Raw genomic sequence first — 15,963 nt, 5'->3', positions numbered from 1 at the left:
AAACAGTGTTAATGCTGAAACTCTCACAGAACTAAAAAGGGCAATTCTATTTGATTGGTTTGGATGTAATAAGTCACAGCACTTGCACAGAAATACACAGAACTTCTGGTATGAGAAAAATCTAATGGGGATTATGCTTCTGGAAAGCAAAATAAAGGCTTCTGGATATGGAAGGGGTGAATGTCCTTGGCAAGGTTCTGGTCTGCTCTAACAATTGAAGTAAAACTTCCCATATCTACGCTTTGCCAGGGAGCCCATGACAAAAAACCTGGTATGCTGGTACACTTTTTCAAGCTGTTCAGGAAATGCTATGCAGTGATTCATGGTCCAGATCATAATGTGTAAATACAGTAGTGTCATCAAGCCAGACCCTTTACTGTGTCAACTTAACCTTTATTCTCATCCTCTAACAGATTTCTCTGGGGTGGAAACACCAGCTAGATCAAGACACCACCTTCATTTCCTCAACTGCCACTTATGTCTGGCTCAGCCTAAAGTTTGTCCTACAAAAGCATGAAAGATGTAGTACTTTTGAAACACTACACGTACTGCTAAAACTGGCACAACAGTGAAGAGAATTAACTAGTTGCCCATTGACGCCACATCCTCTTCTCCAGCAAGACAGAATACAGACCTTTATACACACAGCTCAGCATCCACCCCACCGTGAGCCCAGAAAAATTTCTGAATCCCCCTCTTGCTCTAACATCTCTTTCATGCTCACCTGCTGAACCTCATTAAGGATGGAATATGCACTCTGGATCTGTCGCTTGCTCAGTTTTCCCAGTGGCATCTTCTGCAGGTCAATCTGATGAAGATTTAAATGATTAAAACAGGATTTCACTACATTGAAACTGCGGCAGCATTCCCTCTCTGGTTTCTAGGGAACTAATCTCTCCATCCTGGTAAGACTGACCACACAAAGAATGGAAACATTTCAGACTTGATATTAATCTCTGTGGATTGAGGAATGATGTCAGAACGACAGTGCACGCTACTGAGAAGACATACTATAAACAAAGGAATACTGCAATAGGAAATTAAGCTAGGGCAACACAAAAATAGGGTACTAAGCACCTGGCTAGAAGTTTTATATTGACCCAGTGTCAGATGTATTCCTCAATCACTTCAGTAACCATACATTTCAGGCTGGCAAAGAAGCAAACTAAATGAAATAATTCTTGTTCATAACATCACCTTTGTTTCTAGGTATAACCTAGACACCTTCTTCCAACTTTACCCTACAATTATCAAGGGTCTAACACAAAGAGGTTATAAGATGCTTCATATTCATCAATGAAAAATGAACAAAAAAAAAAAAAAGAGCAACCAAGTTAAAAGCAATGTCTTGGTTGCCTGCATTTATCCGCTGATTTAATTTATATGTTACTTTTATTTGTGTATTGATGGATCCTGGCAGAGTTTCGGATTTGAATTAAATCCTTGCATAGTTAAGGACCATCTGAATGCAAAAACGTTTGACAAAAGTCAAGTCCAATGGAGCCTTTTACAAAGATCATACATACACCCTCTGGACTCTTGACAGTACTCACCGTACACACTGCACGTCTAGCCTTTACTTAACTTGATGGGTTTAAGATTCAGCTCAAGGACGATCCTGTGAAACCATGTATATCACGTACTGTCTGGATAAGTTCCACATTATTTATTCACTATGGAGCTAGGAAACCCGGCTGTATGCAGATCTCTGCGAGCTGAACTCAGAAGTATTTTCCAAGCTAGACAGACTGGTGTGAAAGCCCCAAGGTAATTTTGTATGGAGATTTCCACCCAGTACTGGGCTTAGGAGAGATTTCACCTTCAGCTGCAGCTAGGCATACATAAAGCCAAATACTGAGAAAAGCCAAGACAGACTGCAAGAAAGTGACAGGCTTCAAAACCGATCATGTCTTAGGGACACAAGAGTCACAAAGCCAAGATTAATAACCTAATGAAAAATAACTTGCAATAGATTTGTAGTTCCCAAGCTTTTGGAGCCAATACTTTCTTGTTGAGTACCATCCATCTGTACTATCTAATTATTAGCTGAAACATTATGAAGGACACGTAAAAGTAAAATGGGCCATTTAACTTGGATGTGCAGAATAGCTGCGGACACCTATACTACCTATAAGCCATATAAATCTATAAACTAATGTGTATAAGCACTAATACATAAATACTAACACCTATAAACTAACACATCCCCCAAAAACATGACTGAGTAATATATCTCTTACAGAGCCCACACACAGCTAAAGGGCTGGAGTTTGTGTCTCCTATGAGTCATGGTAGGTGAACAGAACCCTGCAGAGCTAATATAAAGCTAAACTGCACCCAAAGCTTTACCATTAGATGCATCCAAAGAGCACAGCAGCCAAGGGGTTGGGTCTAGAACAGGAGCACTGCAATTACTGCCAGATGCACTGAGTGTAACATGAACAATTAACTCCACATCCCAGATATATGCACCAAGAGCGTCATGAGAGGCAAGGGAGATGTTTGCCTTCCACCCAGGCAAGAGAGGAACACGGCACTAGAGTAGACTCAACCCTCCAATGAGCCATTTCATGTAAGGCAATAATTGTAATAAACCCCTGTATGCTTGGTGAGGTAAAACTCCTGAAAGCCAAATTAGAGGCAGGAAGAGAAATGCATCAGATAGTCTTTCTTTACACAGCAGTAGATCTAAGAATTTGCTAGAGTTGTGGCAGAGTGAGAGTGCCTGCATGGAACGAAATACTTGAGATCAGGCTGATTAAAGGAACCAAGAAGCCGTTTTTGGAGGATGCACAGAAACCTCTAACTAGGAAAAACATTATTTCCTCTAACGGAAAACAGCTGTTCGGCAGCAACAGCACAGGAAGATAAATCTAATAGGAAGACAAGGCCCATCTGGAGTCCCAGGTCTCCTATAGATCTGCAGATGGTGTGAATTAACATAGTTTCAACAGAGTTCTAAAAAATCAAGTGATATCAGATGATGATCAGTTCAGAGTCTTTAGCCAGTTCCAGTTACAAAGAATTATTAATATTTTAGAAGACCTTGATGCAAAGAGCCACTGAAGATACAGGACAACACAACTAACCCAAGGGACTACAAAATATCGGTCAAGCCATCTGAAAGCTTTCAGACAAGCTGTATGAAATGGCGCAACGCCTGTTCTGAAAAGTAGATACACAAGATACTCATACAGCGACCAAACAACAGCTGCTTAAATATGAAGCCTTAGGGCAGGATAACTAAGCTGGCTGAAGAAACCGAAATTTGTTATTTCGAATTAACCTGGTTTGAATGTCTGCATCAAAACAAACTACAGGATCTCCGAACACCAGTAAAACTGTCTCTGTGCAAGGAGAAACCGATGATGCTACCAGACCACTCTCTGAAAGCTTGGTAGAAGCATGGATCAAAAAGCATGGAGGAAAAGAAAAAAGGATGAAAATAGGGTATTGTTAGAACAAATGAGAAATACAGCAAAAATATCTCAAGTTTGGCCCTGTTCAGAAGAGGATCTGGACTTTGTCACGGCATTTCATTAGTGCACGTATCAACTGGCAGCATTTCTCAAGTCTGAGGTGCGTGCTCTTTGCTACCTTAATTAGTGGCAGTGCTGCCCCCCCTCGATATGTGGTTCACCGCTCACAAAAAAAAAGTACCTCCAGCCTCACATCACCAGAAAATTGGTTACATGTATTAATATTTTAAGAGCATTCAGCGAATAGTGGTCACGATGCATGTGTCAGTGGGGAAAAAACCAAACAAACAAAACACCCCCAAAACATAGAATAATTACTGAACCCAGGACTGGCAGACGAGTTTCTCAGAGGCTTGTTAAATTGAAGATGCTGATACAGACATTCCCCACTGAAGAACAAAGAATGCACCCACGTTTTAAAAACTGCACACTATCATAACTGAGTTACTGCTTCCAGCGCTTAGCAAATTCTGGTCAGACTCTTGCCCTTATTTTAAGGCTGATCTAAAACCCGCACTGACTTCTAGGAAGTATTGCTTATGGCCGTGTAAGTATCATGGAGGGTAAAAGAAACATGAATGTGTGTAGTCACCTCAAATTCCACCATTGCTTTCTTCATGCTCTCCACATCAAAGATCATCTTAATAAGGTCTTGGATTGGCTTAGCAAGTTTTGATTTCGTCCCAGCACCTACTGTCAGTTTCCTGACAGCTTCTTCATCCTGGGAGGTAAAAATAGTATCAGAATTAGCAAAAGCACAAAGGATGAAAGTAACAGGTTGGCTGCCATGGTAACAACTCCAAACCAATTTAGTGTATGCACACTACAACTAGCCTGAAGTTCATGGGGAGCGTGGGACATTGCTCTGACATTCTGGAACAAAGTGGGTTTAAAAATCCACCTATTTAGTAATTTGGCAGATGTTATTTCAAGAGGTGGCACTGTAAAATATAAGTAGAATTAAGGGAATAGGAACTCTCCATGCATCTCTGCTTCACTTCAAGCAACAGCATTAATTACTTTTTCTGCAAGCTTTCTGCTACATAGAGACCTTGATATGAAAAAATGACTGTTTACTTTGTTGCTTTTGTGACAAAATAGAGATGTAATAACTAGTTTCACTAAGTTTCTGTAATAAAAAAACTGTCATAGGTGAGTACAGGAATCATCAGTTAGGCGTAATACCATCCAGATGCTTTCACGGACAGACCGTTGCACCAATAAAGCACCTGTCAGATGCTTCAGAATATCACTGTACAATGCAGCGTAACAGACACTTCACCGCTGCAATATTCAAATTTCCAGAAATAAAGCTAAGCATGGAGTACTTCACACTGAAAGATGACATCAGGCAATCTGGCCACAGAAAAATGCAATGGCTTGAAAATACGTTCTCTGGTATCTTTACAGCTATTATCAGCATTCAACTATTTAATGTGAGGATAGTTTAAGTTACTGGTATGCTTTTAAATAAACACACAAACACCCACTGGGCAGAAGGAAGAGAATTCTTATTTAGCTTAGATGCCTAAATAGCCAAATCTTACTGGCAATGAGTAATTTTTCTTTCTCAGCCTGCTCAATATGCGCACTAAGCAGAATACTCCATAGCAGTTGCTTCAGCATTTGGGAGAATATTGGATGCAGAAGACAGATGAGAAGTATCTATTTTGTTTAAAAGAAAATGGTGTTTTCAGACAGGTTCCATGTGAAACGACTGCCGAATTAAGTTCAGATTAACATCGTTAAAGTTACAGAGTAAACAGGAACAAGCTCTGAAAGGACTTCAGACTTGAAAATGGGGAACTACTTGGTTTCCCAACCCATTTATTTTAATGCATGACACTCATTGATCTACGGCTCTCCTCCTGTAGCACAGGGAAGATGCAACAGTTGCACCTGCACTTCATTCCTCAGGTTTGTTACCTGTAAGTGATCCAACAGCAAGTGCAGAACACAACAGTTACAGCAAAGCAGCTAAGCAATGCCCCGCCTGGTATGGGGACATTTCGGAATTACCTGTCCATAATCTATTTCCAGTGGGTAGAATTTTTTTGGATATTTAGTGAAGTTCTTTGAATGCCAAGAATTGCCGGTTTTCTCTTCATACAAATTCAGGAAGTGTTCAATGGCATCTTCTTTTGATGGCATCTGCTCCAGCTTGTTACTCCCGATTACAGTGCCTACGCGACCCCAAGATCTGAACACCCAGTATCTGGAGAAGTGAAACGTGAGAAAAGAACAGACATAAGATACTCTGGCTCCAGATCTCAGTCCAAATGAAACCGATCCCGCAACAACCATGTGGCTGCACGTGAATCAGCCACTTGCATACCATTAATTTTATGGAAGACATTCCCTATCAGCAACTGCAGGAGAGGATCAGAAGAGCCACCCCAGAGTGTAGGTCCAAGGACTGGTGTTAAAAAAACAAAACAACAACCCAAAAACAACACCACCCCACCCCCCCAAAAAACCCAAACAAACCCAAACCAAAAACCCCCTCCAGTGTTACACACCAGCTCCATCTCTGAGGATAAAGATATGCACAGCAGGAATAGAGAGGGTAATACCTCGTCAGTCTTAATGTTTTGCAAATACAACTCTTCAGACTGTTGGGGTCTTATATTTGAAAAACAAACACCAGGCATGTGTAAGCCTGGGACTCAAAGTCCTAGAGTCCAGATTTTTAGAGAAATCAAGTAATTAAAGCATTTGTTTATATTGCTGACACCACCTTGGGTGAACTTCCATAATATTTATAGGTATACAACCAATCAAGCTTTCCAAATTGTCAGGCGCTAAGTGTAAGCACTGAGATCCCTCCATATACTGAATCACAGATCCAGTTAAACACTTCACATACAAGAGGCATCAACAAAAGCTTATTATGAAGAACATGGTAAAGTGTGATAAATCCGGAGCTGAACCAGGGTCATTGCTGACAGCCATTAGCTCCCCTTGATGTCTGTGCGTCCCTTATGTGCTCAGGGAGGCAGTTTCATTCTGAAGAACACTCTCCATTTTTTCATCTACTCAGTAACACAATCACCAGACAGCTCTGCCACGCGCCCGATGAGACTGGAAAGCCAAACACATGATTGTCCCCTGACCGTTTCAGTGCATTTTATTAAGCCTTAAGGCACTCGATTCAGGACTACGTTGTGGTAGAATAACCAGAATCTGGTTTTGTCTCCCAAGCTCACAGCTCTACAATCAGAAGACAAGAGTAAGTTGGAGAACACGGGAAAGATTCCCAACATCACAGACTTTACATGTAGGGTCTTGATGTCAGAACGGAGGAACGTTCACCAAACTCTGCTCCTGTACTTTCAAGGGCAGCCATCAGTCACAGAGCACTGTAGCCCTTCTGATCGCCAGTTAACCCAGACACCAGCCACACACCACCTTGCTCATCCCTGGATGCAGGAATGAACACTGACAGAAGCAATTCTGCATCACCTCCCAACTTAGATTTTGTTAACATCACCAAGAAATGCCTCCACGCAGAGCGGAGGTCTCCCCAGGGGTCATTTGTCATTTGATTGCTTTGTAGGTTTTGTGGTTGTTTGGTTGTGGGGGTTTTTGGGTTTGTTTTTGTTGTTGGTTTTTTGTTTGTTTGTTTTTTTAGAGATAAATATATCTATCCATATCTCCTCACAAAGACACTTTACTCATACTTGGCTTTTGTACATGCCAAAACCCCAGTATTTATTGGGAATAGTGAACAAAAGTATTTCTAGTGAAAACTAAACTCACCTGTTCTCTCTGTCATCCTCTAGCAGCTGCAGTTTATAATAGGAATTTGTTCCTTTCACAATATCTACTAGGCCCAGGGTTGCACTGAAAATCTTTCCACCTTTTTCAAAGACGTGAGCAGAATCCTCCAAACCTACAGAGAAGAAACAAATTAGAACACGGAGGAGGTTACCATTTTAGGTCTCCTTCCTACATTTCCACTCACCCAAACGTTTCACAAAGTAGAATGAATCTTAACAAAAATACCATAAAAACAGTGACCATGTGCTCATTCAAAACTACTTGAAGCATTATTTTTTTTCCTAATAAATTGTGGGTGCACACCTTTAGGTATAGTGAAGTAAACCTTAATTCTAACTAGAGAAAAAAAATTGTAGCTTTTGACAAAGTGCCATCTAAAATCTAGTATTTAACACTAGATTCTCAAGAGAGACACAGTTCTGCAGGTGTCACGGTAGCAAATGGACCAAAAAACCAAAGCCTGGCCTTGGATGCAGCGTGAATTCACAGAACAATGTCTGTGCACCGTCGGTTTGGAAAGCAGCATCAGCTGTGCCCCGAAGAGTCTGGGGGCAGGTGCTAATGCCAGACCTGTGGCCTTTGCTGGCTGGGCCTTTATTCACCCCACTGACAGATGCTCCTGAAGCTGAACAAGGTGCATTCCCCCATTTGAAGTGGTCTTTCTAAAAGCTGCACTAGAAAATCCTGGAATATCCAACTTTAGATGTCAATCAATATCCTTCCTTGAATAGCAAGAAAAAATGGTTTAAAAATTCATGTTCCTTTGATGGAACCCTTATCCTTTCACAGAAAAACATTTTGCAAACAATCATGCATCCTGAAGACTGTGTGCAGTGCAGGCGCAGCCATCGTTATCACTCACCAGAATCAGGATCTACTGCTGCTCCACCCTTAACTGTTAGCTTCATTTTCTTTTCAGACTTGCTGGGTCCTGAAGCGAAAAGAGAGTTAATTTTTTTTCCTAGGCAGGAAACACAGTCTGACTTGAATCAACACTTAAATTCTCAGTTTGCATAATTATCACCCTAAGGAGACTTCAAATCAGATTCCCAGTATATGAGCACAATGACTTCAATGGCTTTTTTTTTTACCTGGTTTTAGCAGCCAATTCACAGCCCCCACCCTGCCAATTAAATGAAAAGTAAGATCTCCCCAGATTCTATCTGTCTCCTTCCTTCTGGCCCCAAGAGGTGGGCCATATCTTTTTTTTCACCTGCACAGCAGATAAATCACATTTGTGGTTGTGTTTAAGTGGGATTTAAAAACCTCACAGGGCATGGGGGTTGTTCAGGTCCCCTGGAGAAGCTACTGCTGTGATATAGTCTGGCAATAACACACCCAATTGTATGACAAAAACCTACACTTGGAGGACATGGAGAAGAACAGGTTCTGAAGATAGGCGAGCAGACTCGACAGTTTCATTCACTGTCGAGCATTAATAGCGCAAGCTCTCTATGGTATTGATGAGGAATGGCACTGGTGTTGGGTATTTTTCCCCCCTCCATTAAAAAAACCCAACCAAGTAGAACAAAGACCCGTTGCTCTGGACCCCAGTATTGCCCTACTTGCTAACACCCCCTGGGGGGTCACGGTAGTGTCTGTCACACCTTGGTGCCCCAGCAACTCCTTGGAGCTGCAGCACTGACCCAAATTGGCAGAGAAGCTGAGTTATAATGAGAAAGAGTCTGGACTGATGTCAGGGAGCCTCGGCACATATAGCACGGAAGATCTCTGAAGCAAGACTGAACTAGGGGAGACAACAGCCAGCTCAGGAGACAGCTCTGTGTTTACTTAAAGCTAGTCTTGCCCTGAGGTCTCATTACTTATTATGAGAAAAAGGGCAGAGAACTCAAGGAAAGGGCAAGGATAGACTATACCCAGGTTTGCTTTGTGCACGGCACAGCAATGAACAGGCCCGTGGAGAAAAAACCACTTTGTTCTTCACCTTGTTCTTCTTTGACCTTCCCAGCACTCTTTGTACTTGGGGGCTTGCTGCACTTCCCATCCACGGCCATTTCCTCGTGCTCCATTTTCACCTCCGCACCCCAAGGTGAAAGCGCATGGAGAGACACAAGCTCCTGGAAGTCCTTGCTGGAGGATTTCACATCCTGAAGAAACTCCTCTGAGACTACACGGACTTTGGCCTCCTTCACTTCTTCCATCTTCTTGCTCATTTTCTCCACATCCTCTGCAGAGGAAAGGTGGGAAATGGAGGAAAAAACCCACATCAGTGAGGTTTCAAACTTTAGCCCCTTCCTCTGGCCATGATTCAGGGCTCTCTAACAGTTTGTGGAAACACAATTCCACCACATTTTGGATTCACCATGTTCTTTGGAGAACAAAATCCCTATCAGCTCAAAGCTGCAGCTTGGGCTAGAACAGGAACACTCCTGTTTTGCCTGGCTGGTCCAGCTCTCCCTTTTCTGGAGCTCGGCTGGGGCTGCGCCAGTCCCTCTTGGACCTCCTGGCAGGCGGCAGCAGATCTCCTGCCTCAGCAGCCAGTTTCCACCTTGACTTCAACAGGGAGCAAGAGCAGACCCTAAGTTGCCAGCAGAGAAAACAACTGCCCTTGGGTGCCCAGTCAGCTCTGTGGCTTCTCCAAGGCAAGCATGGACACAGCCCCCACGCAGCACCTGCCATCCCAACAGGGGTGGCCTGCATGCCACCATGGTCTGCATACAGACCCAAGCTCTAGCTGCTGCAGACCTGACAGGGCCTTACGGCACAACCGGCAGGGTTAATGTGCTAGGTAAGTAAAACTCAAACAGCACGCATCTGTCTTTACTTTTCCAAGCACACTAAGGCCACGTGCGCATACAAAACACTCCCCCTAATCCAAACACTGATCCCCAGACAGCTCCGAGGACGTGTCCTCTGTAATCTGCTCAGCTCTGTTACCCGTGCAACCAGTAACCAAGGCACAGCTGCTCACTCTGTGTGCTGATGCACAGGGTGGCCTTGTTAGCTGTTGTCGTCATCTTTCCTCCCAGGTCCTCCACAATGCTCTTCACTTCCTCCTTGTTCTTTGACAGCTTTCCAAGAACCAGGATCTTCATGTTGGTCAGCGGTTTGTCTAAGGGTCCAGAAATAGCACAGCATGTTAGCAACAGGCAGAGCCCCCTCCCGACAAGTAACAAGCACAGAGGGACGGCATCCCCCCCAGTCAGAACAACGAGTCCAGTGTCAGGGAGACAAGGGTCTAAGCAGGTCTGACCTGCATTAAGCAAGCAGGAGGAAGCTCCCCTCCACCTAGGAAATGCAACAAAGCTCAGCACTTGCCAACATACAGAAGGGATTCAAGACAGGGAAGATGGATATGCAGGCAAATTATTTACCCCTTTTTTCTTTTTTTTTTTTAAAGTTAATTAATTAAAAAAAAAAAAAGAAAAGAAAAAGTCTGCTTCAGCACTGTGCTACTAGAGACTCTGCTCTCCTTCCCTCTTTTTTTGCTGCCTGGACAGCACAAGAGAAATTCACAGTAACGTGAAAGCTCCCAACTCTTCAAAAGAAAATCTGGTTTTGATGGGATGGAGAGAGACGACTGATTCTGAAGCAACAGTGTTCCTATATTACAGTACATTCGAGTCTTGATCTTATAGACAGTACAAGGTTGTACCATGCAAACCCCATAACAAGTAAGGAGCAAACTGGTAACCATCTGAGGCTACACAGCAAGTGTCAAAGAGCATATCTGCACTGCTAAAGATAAATACTATTAACTCTGGTTGACCAACTGAGGGTTTTGTTTCCTCATTTTCCCCCAACTCAGACTAGTTAGGCTGCTAGCAAACAAAGTAAGTTAGCTTTAATTCTGGTCAATGTTTTGAGTTTACTTTCGGGCACGCTGGGGCTGGAATCAACTTGACAATCAGAACCAAGACCTGTGTTACTTTGTCTTCATTGCTAAAATAACATGATCTGTATAAAATTGATGATTTTGGATCTGTATAAAAAATGATCTGTGCATAATTACTCCCACCCTTTTCACCAACTAACAATAATCCTCTGCTCCCAAAACTATGGCCAGGGCTAAGAAGGCTGAGTAAAAAAGAGGTCAGCATAGCTCTTAGTGGACAGGCTACATCACCAAAGCACGCAACTCATTCCAACAGTGTACAGGGGATTTCTGGAATCCAACCTTTTGCCAATTTGTGGGCTAGAGACAGTGCATCTTTTTTTGCATAAGGGGAGCCAGTGATTGGTAAAGCCAAACCCCAATAGAGGATTTAAAAAACAAAACCAAAAAACCTCTTGCCCTTAAAACCTAACACAATGTGGAATATCTGGCATTATGTAGGTCCCTGGATGTCCCCCAAGAAACCAAGCAAGAAGGCATTTCGCAGCAGGTCTCCCTCAGGACACATTTTGCAACATCAGCCTTTAAGTTTCTGATTCATTGCAAACACATCATTTCCTCACCACCAACAAATACCCAAAATGATTTGTTAGAAAAAAACCAAGACTTCAAGCCCACATCCCCAGGTAAACCACCATATCGAGGTCTACCTGCACTAGGAAAATGAAGCACATGAGATTCCGCTATGCTGGTTTTCTACTAGGAGAGCTCTGCCTGCTTGGGAGCAGAGAACAGCATGCCTTTCAGGGTGGCATGCTTGTCTGGCTGGGAATAGCATTACACACCATCCTGAACTTCAATAACCCATGCCCAGCCAGCTGCCTACCTCTGGGTGCAGACACGGTCTCTGCCAAAGGAGCAGAAGCGGAGGGAGGAGGCGCAGAGTTCACAGTCGCAGCATCTGGAGGGAATACCCTGTCCTGCTTTTTACACTTAAATTTCTTGAGGTAAGGAATTTCCCGAAACTCCTGTGGGACGGAAGCATAAGTAGAGTTCAAAACCAACAAATACTATTGTAAGATTTAAAGTCTAAATTGAGCACTGGCCAGATGTTGGCATTTACTGCAGGTCTTGGAAAGGATTTCCGAGACATTTATACTAAGTTAGGCAAATACCCACTTTACTGACTGTGAAAACAAAGCTAGAAGAGCGTAAATGATGAGTTTCAAATCAAATCAGCAACATCTCTTTCATTTTAGCATTACCGGAAAAAAAATGATTTAGTTATGCATTAGCTGTGCTTATTCAATCTCCTTACAAGAGGAGATTTCTTAACATCAGTTAAGACACGTGCTTCAGATTATCAAATTTGCAGTAAACACCCACCTTTGGGATTACCCAGTCTTTCCTGTTGGGAGTCTGCGTTTTAGCAACACACTTAGTCCAGGCAGTAATATCCCCCGAACAGTAATATGCATCACTCTTGAACACAAACTGCCCCTTACACTCCTCGCAGGGCAGCAGAGCTCCAAATGCCATCCCATCTGCTACTCGGTCCAAAATCTAAAGCAACAAAGAACACAAAACAGGTCATGGCAGAAGAAGACTGGAAGCCCACACACTGCACTACGCTGGGCTGCACAAGAAAATAACTGTCAGGCTGCTGGCATGCAGACACAGACGTTTCCAGTGCTTGTCATGCAGACGCTGCACGTACACCAACACTATTACCAGAACTGATTGATGTACAACGCCTTAAAGACATGACACAGCGTTTGCCCGGTCACACCGTACCTGCTCACATCCACAACTTGCAGTATCTCCTATCGGGATTCAGCATTCAGGAGAGCATATCTACCACACAGCATCCGACCCACAACAGCCAAAGAGGAGACGAGTTACCACATCTGAGCGCATGAGTAGGTAGGTGGGCGTGTAGGCTCAGACAAGTCCCAGTTTTCCTCTGGACTTTACCCAGAGCGTATTTCTTGACCATTTTGAGTCTAGACACTTCCCACATCCCAGCCCACAATCCTTACAAAGAGTCTTAATAAATACAAATATTTCAACTGATGCGTGGCTCCAAAAGAGAGAAGACTTTCACAAATTACACAGACTGAAAAGTGACTGTTTTCTCTAGAAAAGATGCTAGGAAACAATCTGTGCAATTTTTGCTTCTTTTTAATAATTTAACAGTTGAGAGAGGCAATGTGAAGTGCCATAACTAACCTGCTCTTGATGAGCCAGCAACAAAAAACCCCCATGGACCAGTTTGGGCATAGTAGAATAAAGGCACATCACCGAGACTAAGGTGTTGAATTCAGCATCACACACGACCACACAGCCCTTCGCAAGCCAGTGTAACAGCACTAGTATCAGAGTCCTGGGACAAAAGGACTGGGCTTTGCACTGAATTCCTTTCTGAAGTGTTTTGTTAGGAACATGCTTCAGACTTGCGGACTTTGCAGCAATATTGGTTCAGGTCAGCTTCAGCGATTCAAAGACCCAGCACACATGCAAAGCAACTACAGACCAACTCACAGCATTCTCCCCTGATGGAACTTCCTGCTTGTTGGCGATCAGCAGCTCTTTCAGGTCGTTAGTGGAGCAGACCTTCCTCAGCTCATCCTTGATGCCCCAGATCAGCTCCGTCTGCTCCTGTTGACAGAACCCAGTGGCTTAACTACCTGCAATTGATCGCTTGCTAAGAGTAGTCCTGAAATTGCAGTATGTAGACGAGGTTTTAGCAAGACCATCTTAAATGCAGACCGTGAGATGAAGAGCACCAAGAACCAGTAGCTTTACCAAAAGGGAGAGTCATACATTTTACCCAAATACTTAGAACAGGTCTTTAAAGCCATGTGCTTCAGATTTCAGCATGAATACACGAGCACATCACGGCTTCAGCAAGTACTCTCTCTTCACAAGACTACACGCGGAAGGACATCCCTACGGGATTCCGTATAAACCAAGGCTTCTCCATCATGTACATGTGAAGAAAGGCCACGCAATAACCTTTACAGCACTATTCCACACAAGAAGGCACAAGCAATACTAACGAGACAGCTAACTTTTAGGTAGAGTGGAACCCGTGTGTCTGTCACACTTCTACCCTTAGCAAGCTCTCAACAGCCTTTGCAAACATGACCTAACTACTTGACACTGCCAACAGCGTGGATGTGGCTGCATTTGAGCCTTGCATTAAAGTAAAAACCAGAAATGCTGTTTGGCACTGTTCTTCTTTAAAGCCATCTATGCATAAGAGGAATTTCTACCAGATCAGTCACCTGCAGCGGTGCAGAACAGCCTGCACATTCTTTTGGGCCTTTCTACAAAAGGTGAAAGGGTTGGACAGCAAAGTAGCATCCTAAAATATCTCAGATAGTTTCTGAATGTTATTCGCTGGCTACAGACAAAAATGTGATCTACCTTGGAAGAACTGGTTGACCATACTAAATGGTTTAATTTTCAGTGTTAATGATCATACTCAATGAAATGCTGTTAAAAAAAATTAATGAACCCAAAGTTAACCCTGATCTGCCCTAAACATCTGCACTGCAGCAGCAAAACTTTGAGAATGTCTCAGCTAAGTTTTGTTGAAAATTAAGGTACTGCCACAAAACAAAACTTTTGTTCAAAGGCGGAAAAAACATTTTTCTACAGCTCCATTAAGACTTCAATTGCAGCAAAAGCAGCGTGCTTATTTTTTTTTCTTGGGAAGTACCTATGCCAAACTTTCAATAAATACAAAATTCCTGGTGCTCTAACTGGGGATTCTTCCCATGGTATTCTAGAAACGGAAAGGTAGAAAGCTGTGATCTATCACACCTTGTACCCAAGAACTGAGCACAGCTCCCCAGAGGGTGAGAGAGATATGATTTCTCATTAATCTAGTTCCGCACTTTACCTCTGTTTAATTTTGACAATGAGCTATTTATTGGTTTCCAAGCTCTTCTGCAACAGCACTCGGACTCACAACCAGACGATACAGGAAGGACCAGAGAACCAGTCTCCCTGAGAGAGAAGGCATTTTACCTAATCTATTTAAATCCAATAAGCACAAGTCCTAGAAATTTTCCTTCCTGTCTTTCAGGAGACAGCCGCAGGGTGAACTGCCTTCAGCAAAGCCTTAGTGACAGGGCGTCTCCTGTGCCAGGACACAAGGACCGGCTGTGCTGCAAGCCTGCTTTGTCTGGGCACCAGGTACAGCCCCCCCTCTAGGTGCCACTGCTCTTCAGTGAGGGGCTGACACTGCACTCTTCTAACAAAGCTGGTTTTAAGATGTGATCAGCTAAAACTCACCTTCAGCTGTTTTTCCTGCTTTGATTCTTTCTCTTTTTCTTTTTTCTGTTTCTTTTTCGCAGTCACATTTCCATCTACCTCTTCTCCTTTTCTCTTTCTAATAGAGAAAACCAAAACAAAACACACACAAATGAAAGGAAGTTATTTAAATGCCTTTCCAGCAGTTACCAGAGTTCAGTTTACTGACTGCTGATATCTGCAGAGGCTTGAATATCCTCAGTTTTGGCAGGCAAACCCATTTTTCAAATTCCTCGGTGCTAGATTGTAGACACGTACTTGGCTCCGCAATGCGAGCCGCCTCAATCAGGTCAGGTACACTTAGAGCTTTTCCGCAGGGTAACTGTATGGTCTGGCAGAAGAGTACGTGAAATACGGCAACATTTTCAGGCATATTCATCTACACCTGCATTAGTTACACTAAAGGTGTACCTAAGAATCACTGAATATAAACACAACTCTCCAAATCTGAGGAGGTGTAGATTAAAAGACTATAGCGTCTTTCAGCTGAATCAGCTTGTTTTTTCAGCTTATACAGTCCACATTGACATAAAGGACAACAAACATGATAACATTAATAGTCTTAACACATAGATATCTCCCAGCTAG

General features: G+C 43.1%; 1 protein-coding gene across 2 annotated transcripts in view; it reads right to left on the bottom strand.

Annotated features, from left to right (window-relative positions):
- PARP1 (poly(ADP-ribose) polymerase 1) overlaps positions 1–15,963 on the bottom strand; it is a 34,929-nt gene that overhangs the window by 6,804 nt on the left and 12,162 nt on the right. For both annotated transcript variants that reach the window (XM_074578995.1, XM_074578996.1), the window contains exons 5-15: positions 15,358–15,454; positions 13,597–13,713; positions 12,442–12,618; positions 11,942–12,083; positions 10,192–10,332; positions 9,205–9,447; positions 8,122–8,190; positions 7,239–7,371; positions 5,499–5,694; positions 4,072–4,200; positions 725–808 (exon numbers count right to left, since the gene is read on the bottom strand). In XM_074578995.1, coding sequence (XP_074435096.1) covers positions 725–808; positions 4,072–4,200; positions 5,499–5,694; positions 7,239–7,371; positions 8,122–8,190; positions 9,205–9,447; positions 10,192–10,332; positions 11,942–12,083; positions 12,442–12,618; positions 13,597–13,713; positions 15,358–15,454 — 1,528 coding nt within the window. The remainder of the gene's footprint in view (positions 1–724; positions 809–4,071; positions 4,201–5,498; positions 5,695–7,238; positions 7,372–8,121; positions 8,191–9,204; positions 9,448–10,191; positions 10,333–11,941; positions 12,084–12,441; positions 12,619–13,596; positions 13,714–15,357; positions 15,455–15,963) is intronic.

This window comes from Larus michahellis, chromosome 3, assembly GCF_964199755.1.
Source record: "Larus michahellis chromosome 3, bLarMic1.1, whole genome shotgun sequence".
NCBI classification, from domain to species: domain Eukaryota; kingdom Metazoa; phylum Chordata; class Aves; order Charadriiformes; family Laridae; genus Larus; species Larus michahellis.
Note: the sequence above shows the minus strand (reverse complement) of the source record. Positions and strands in the feature narration are given on the sequence as shown.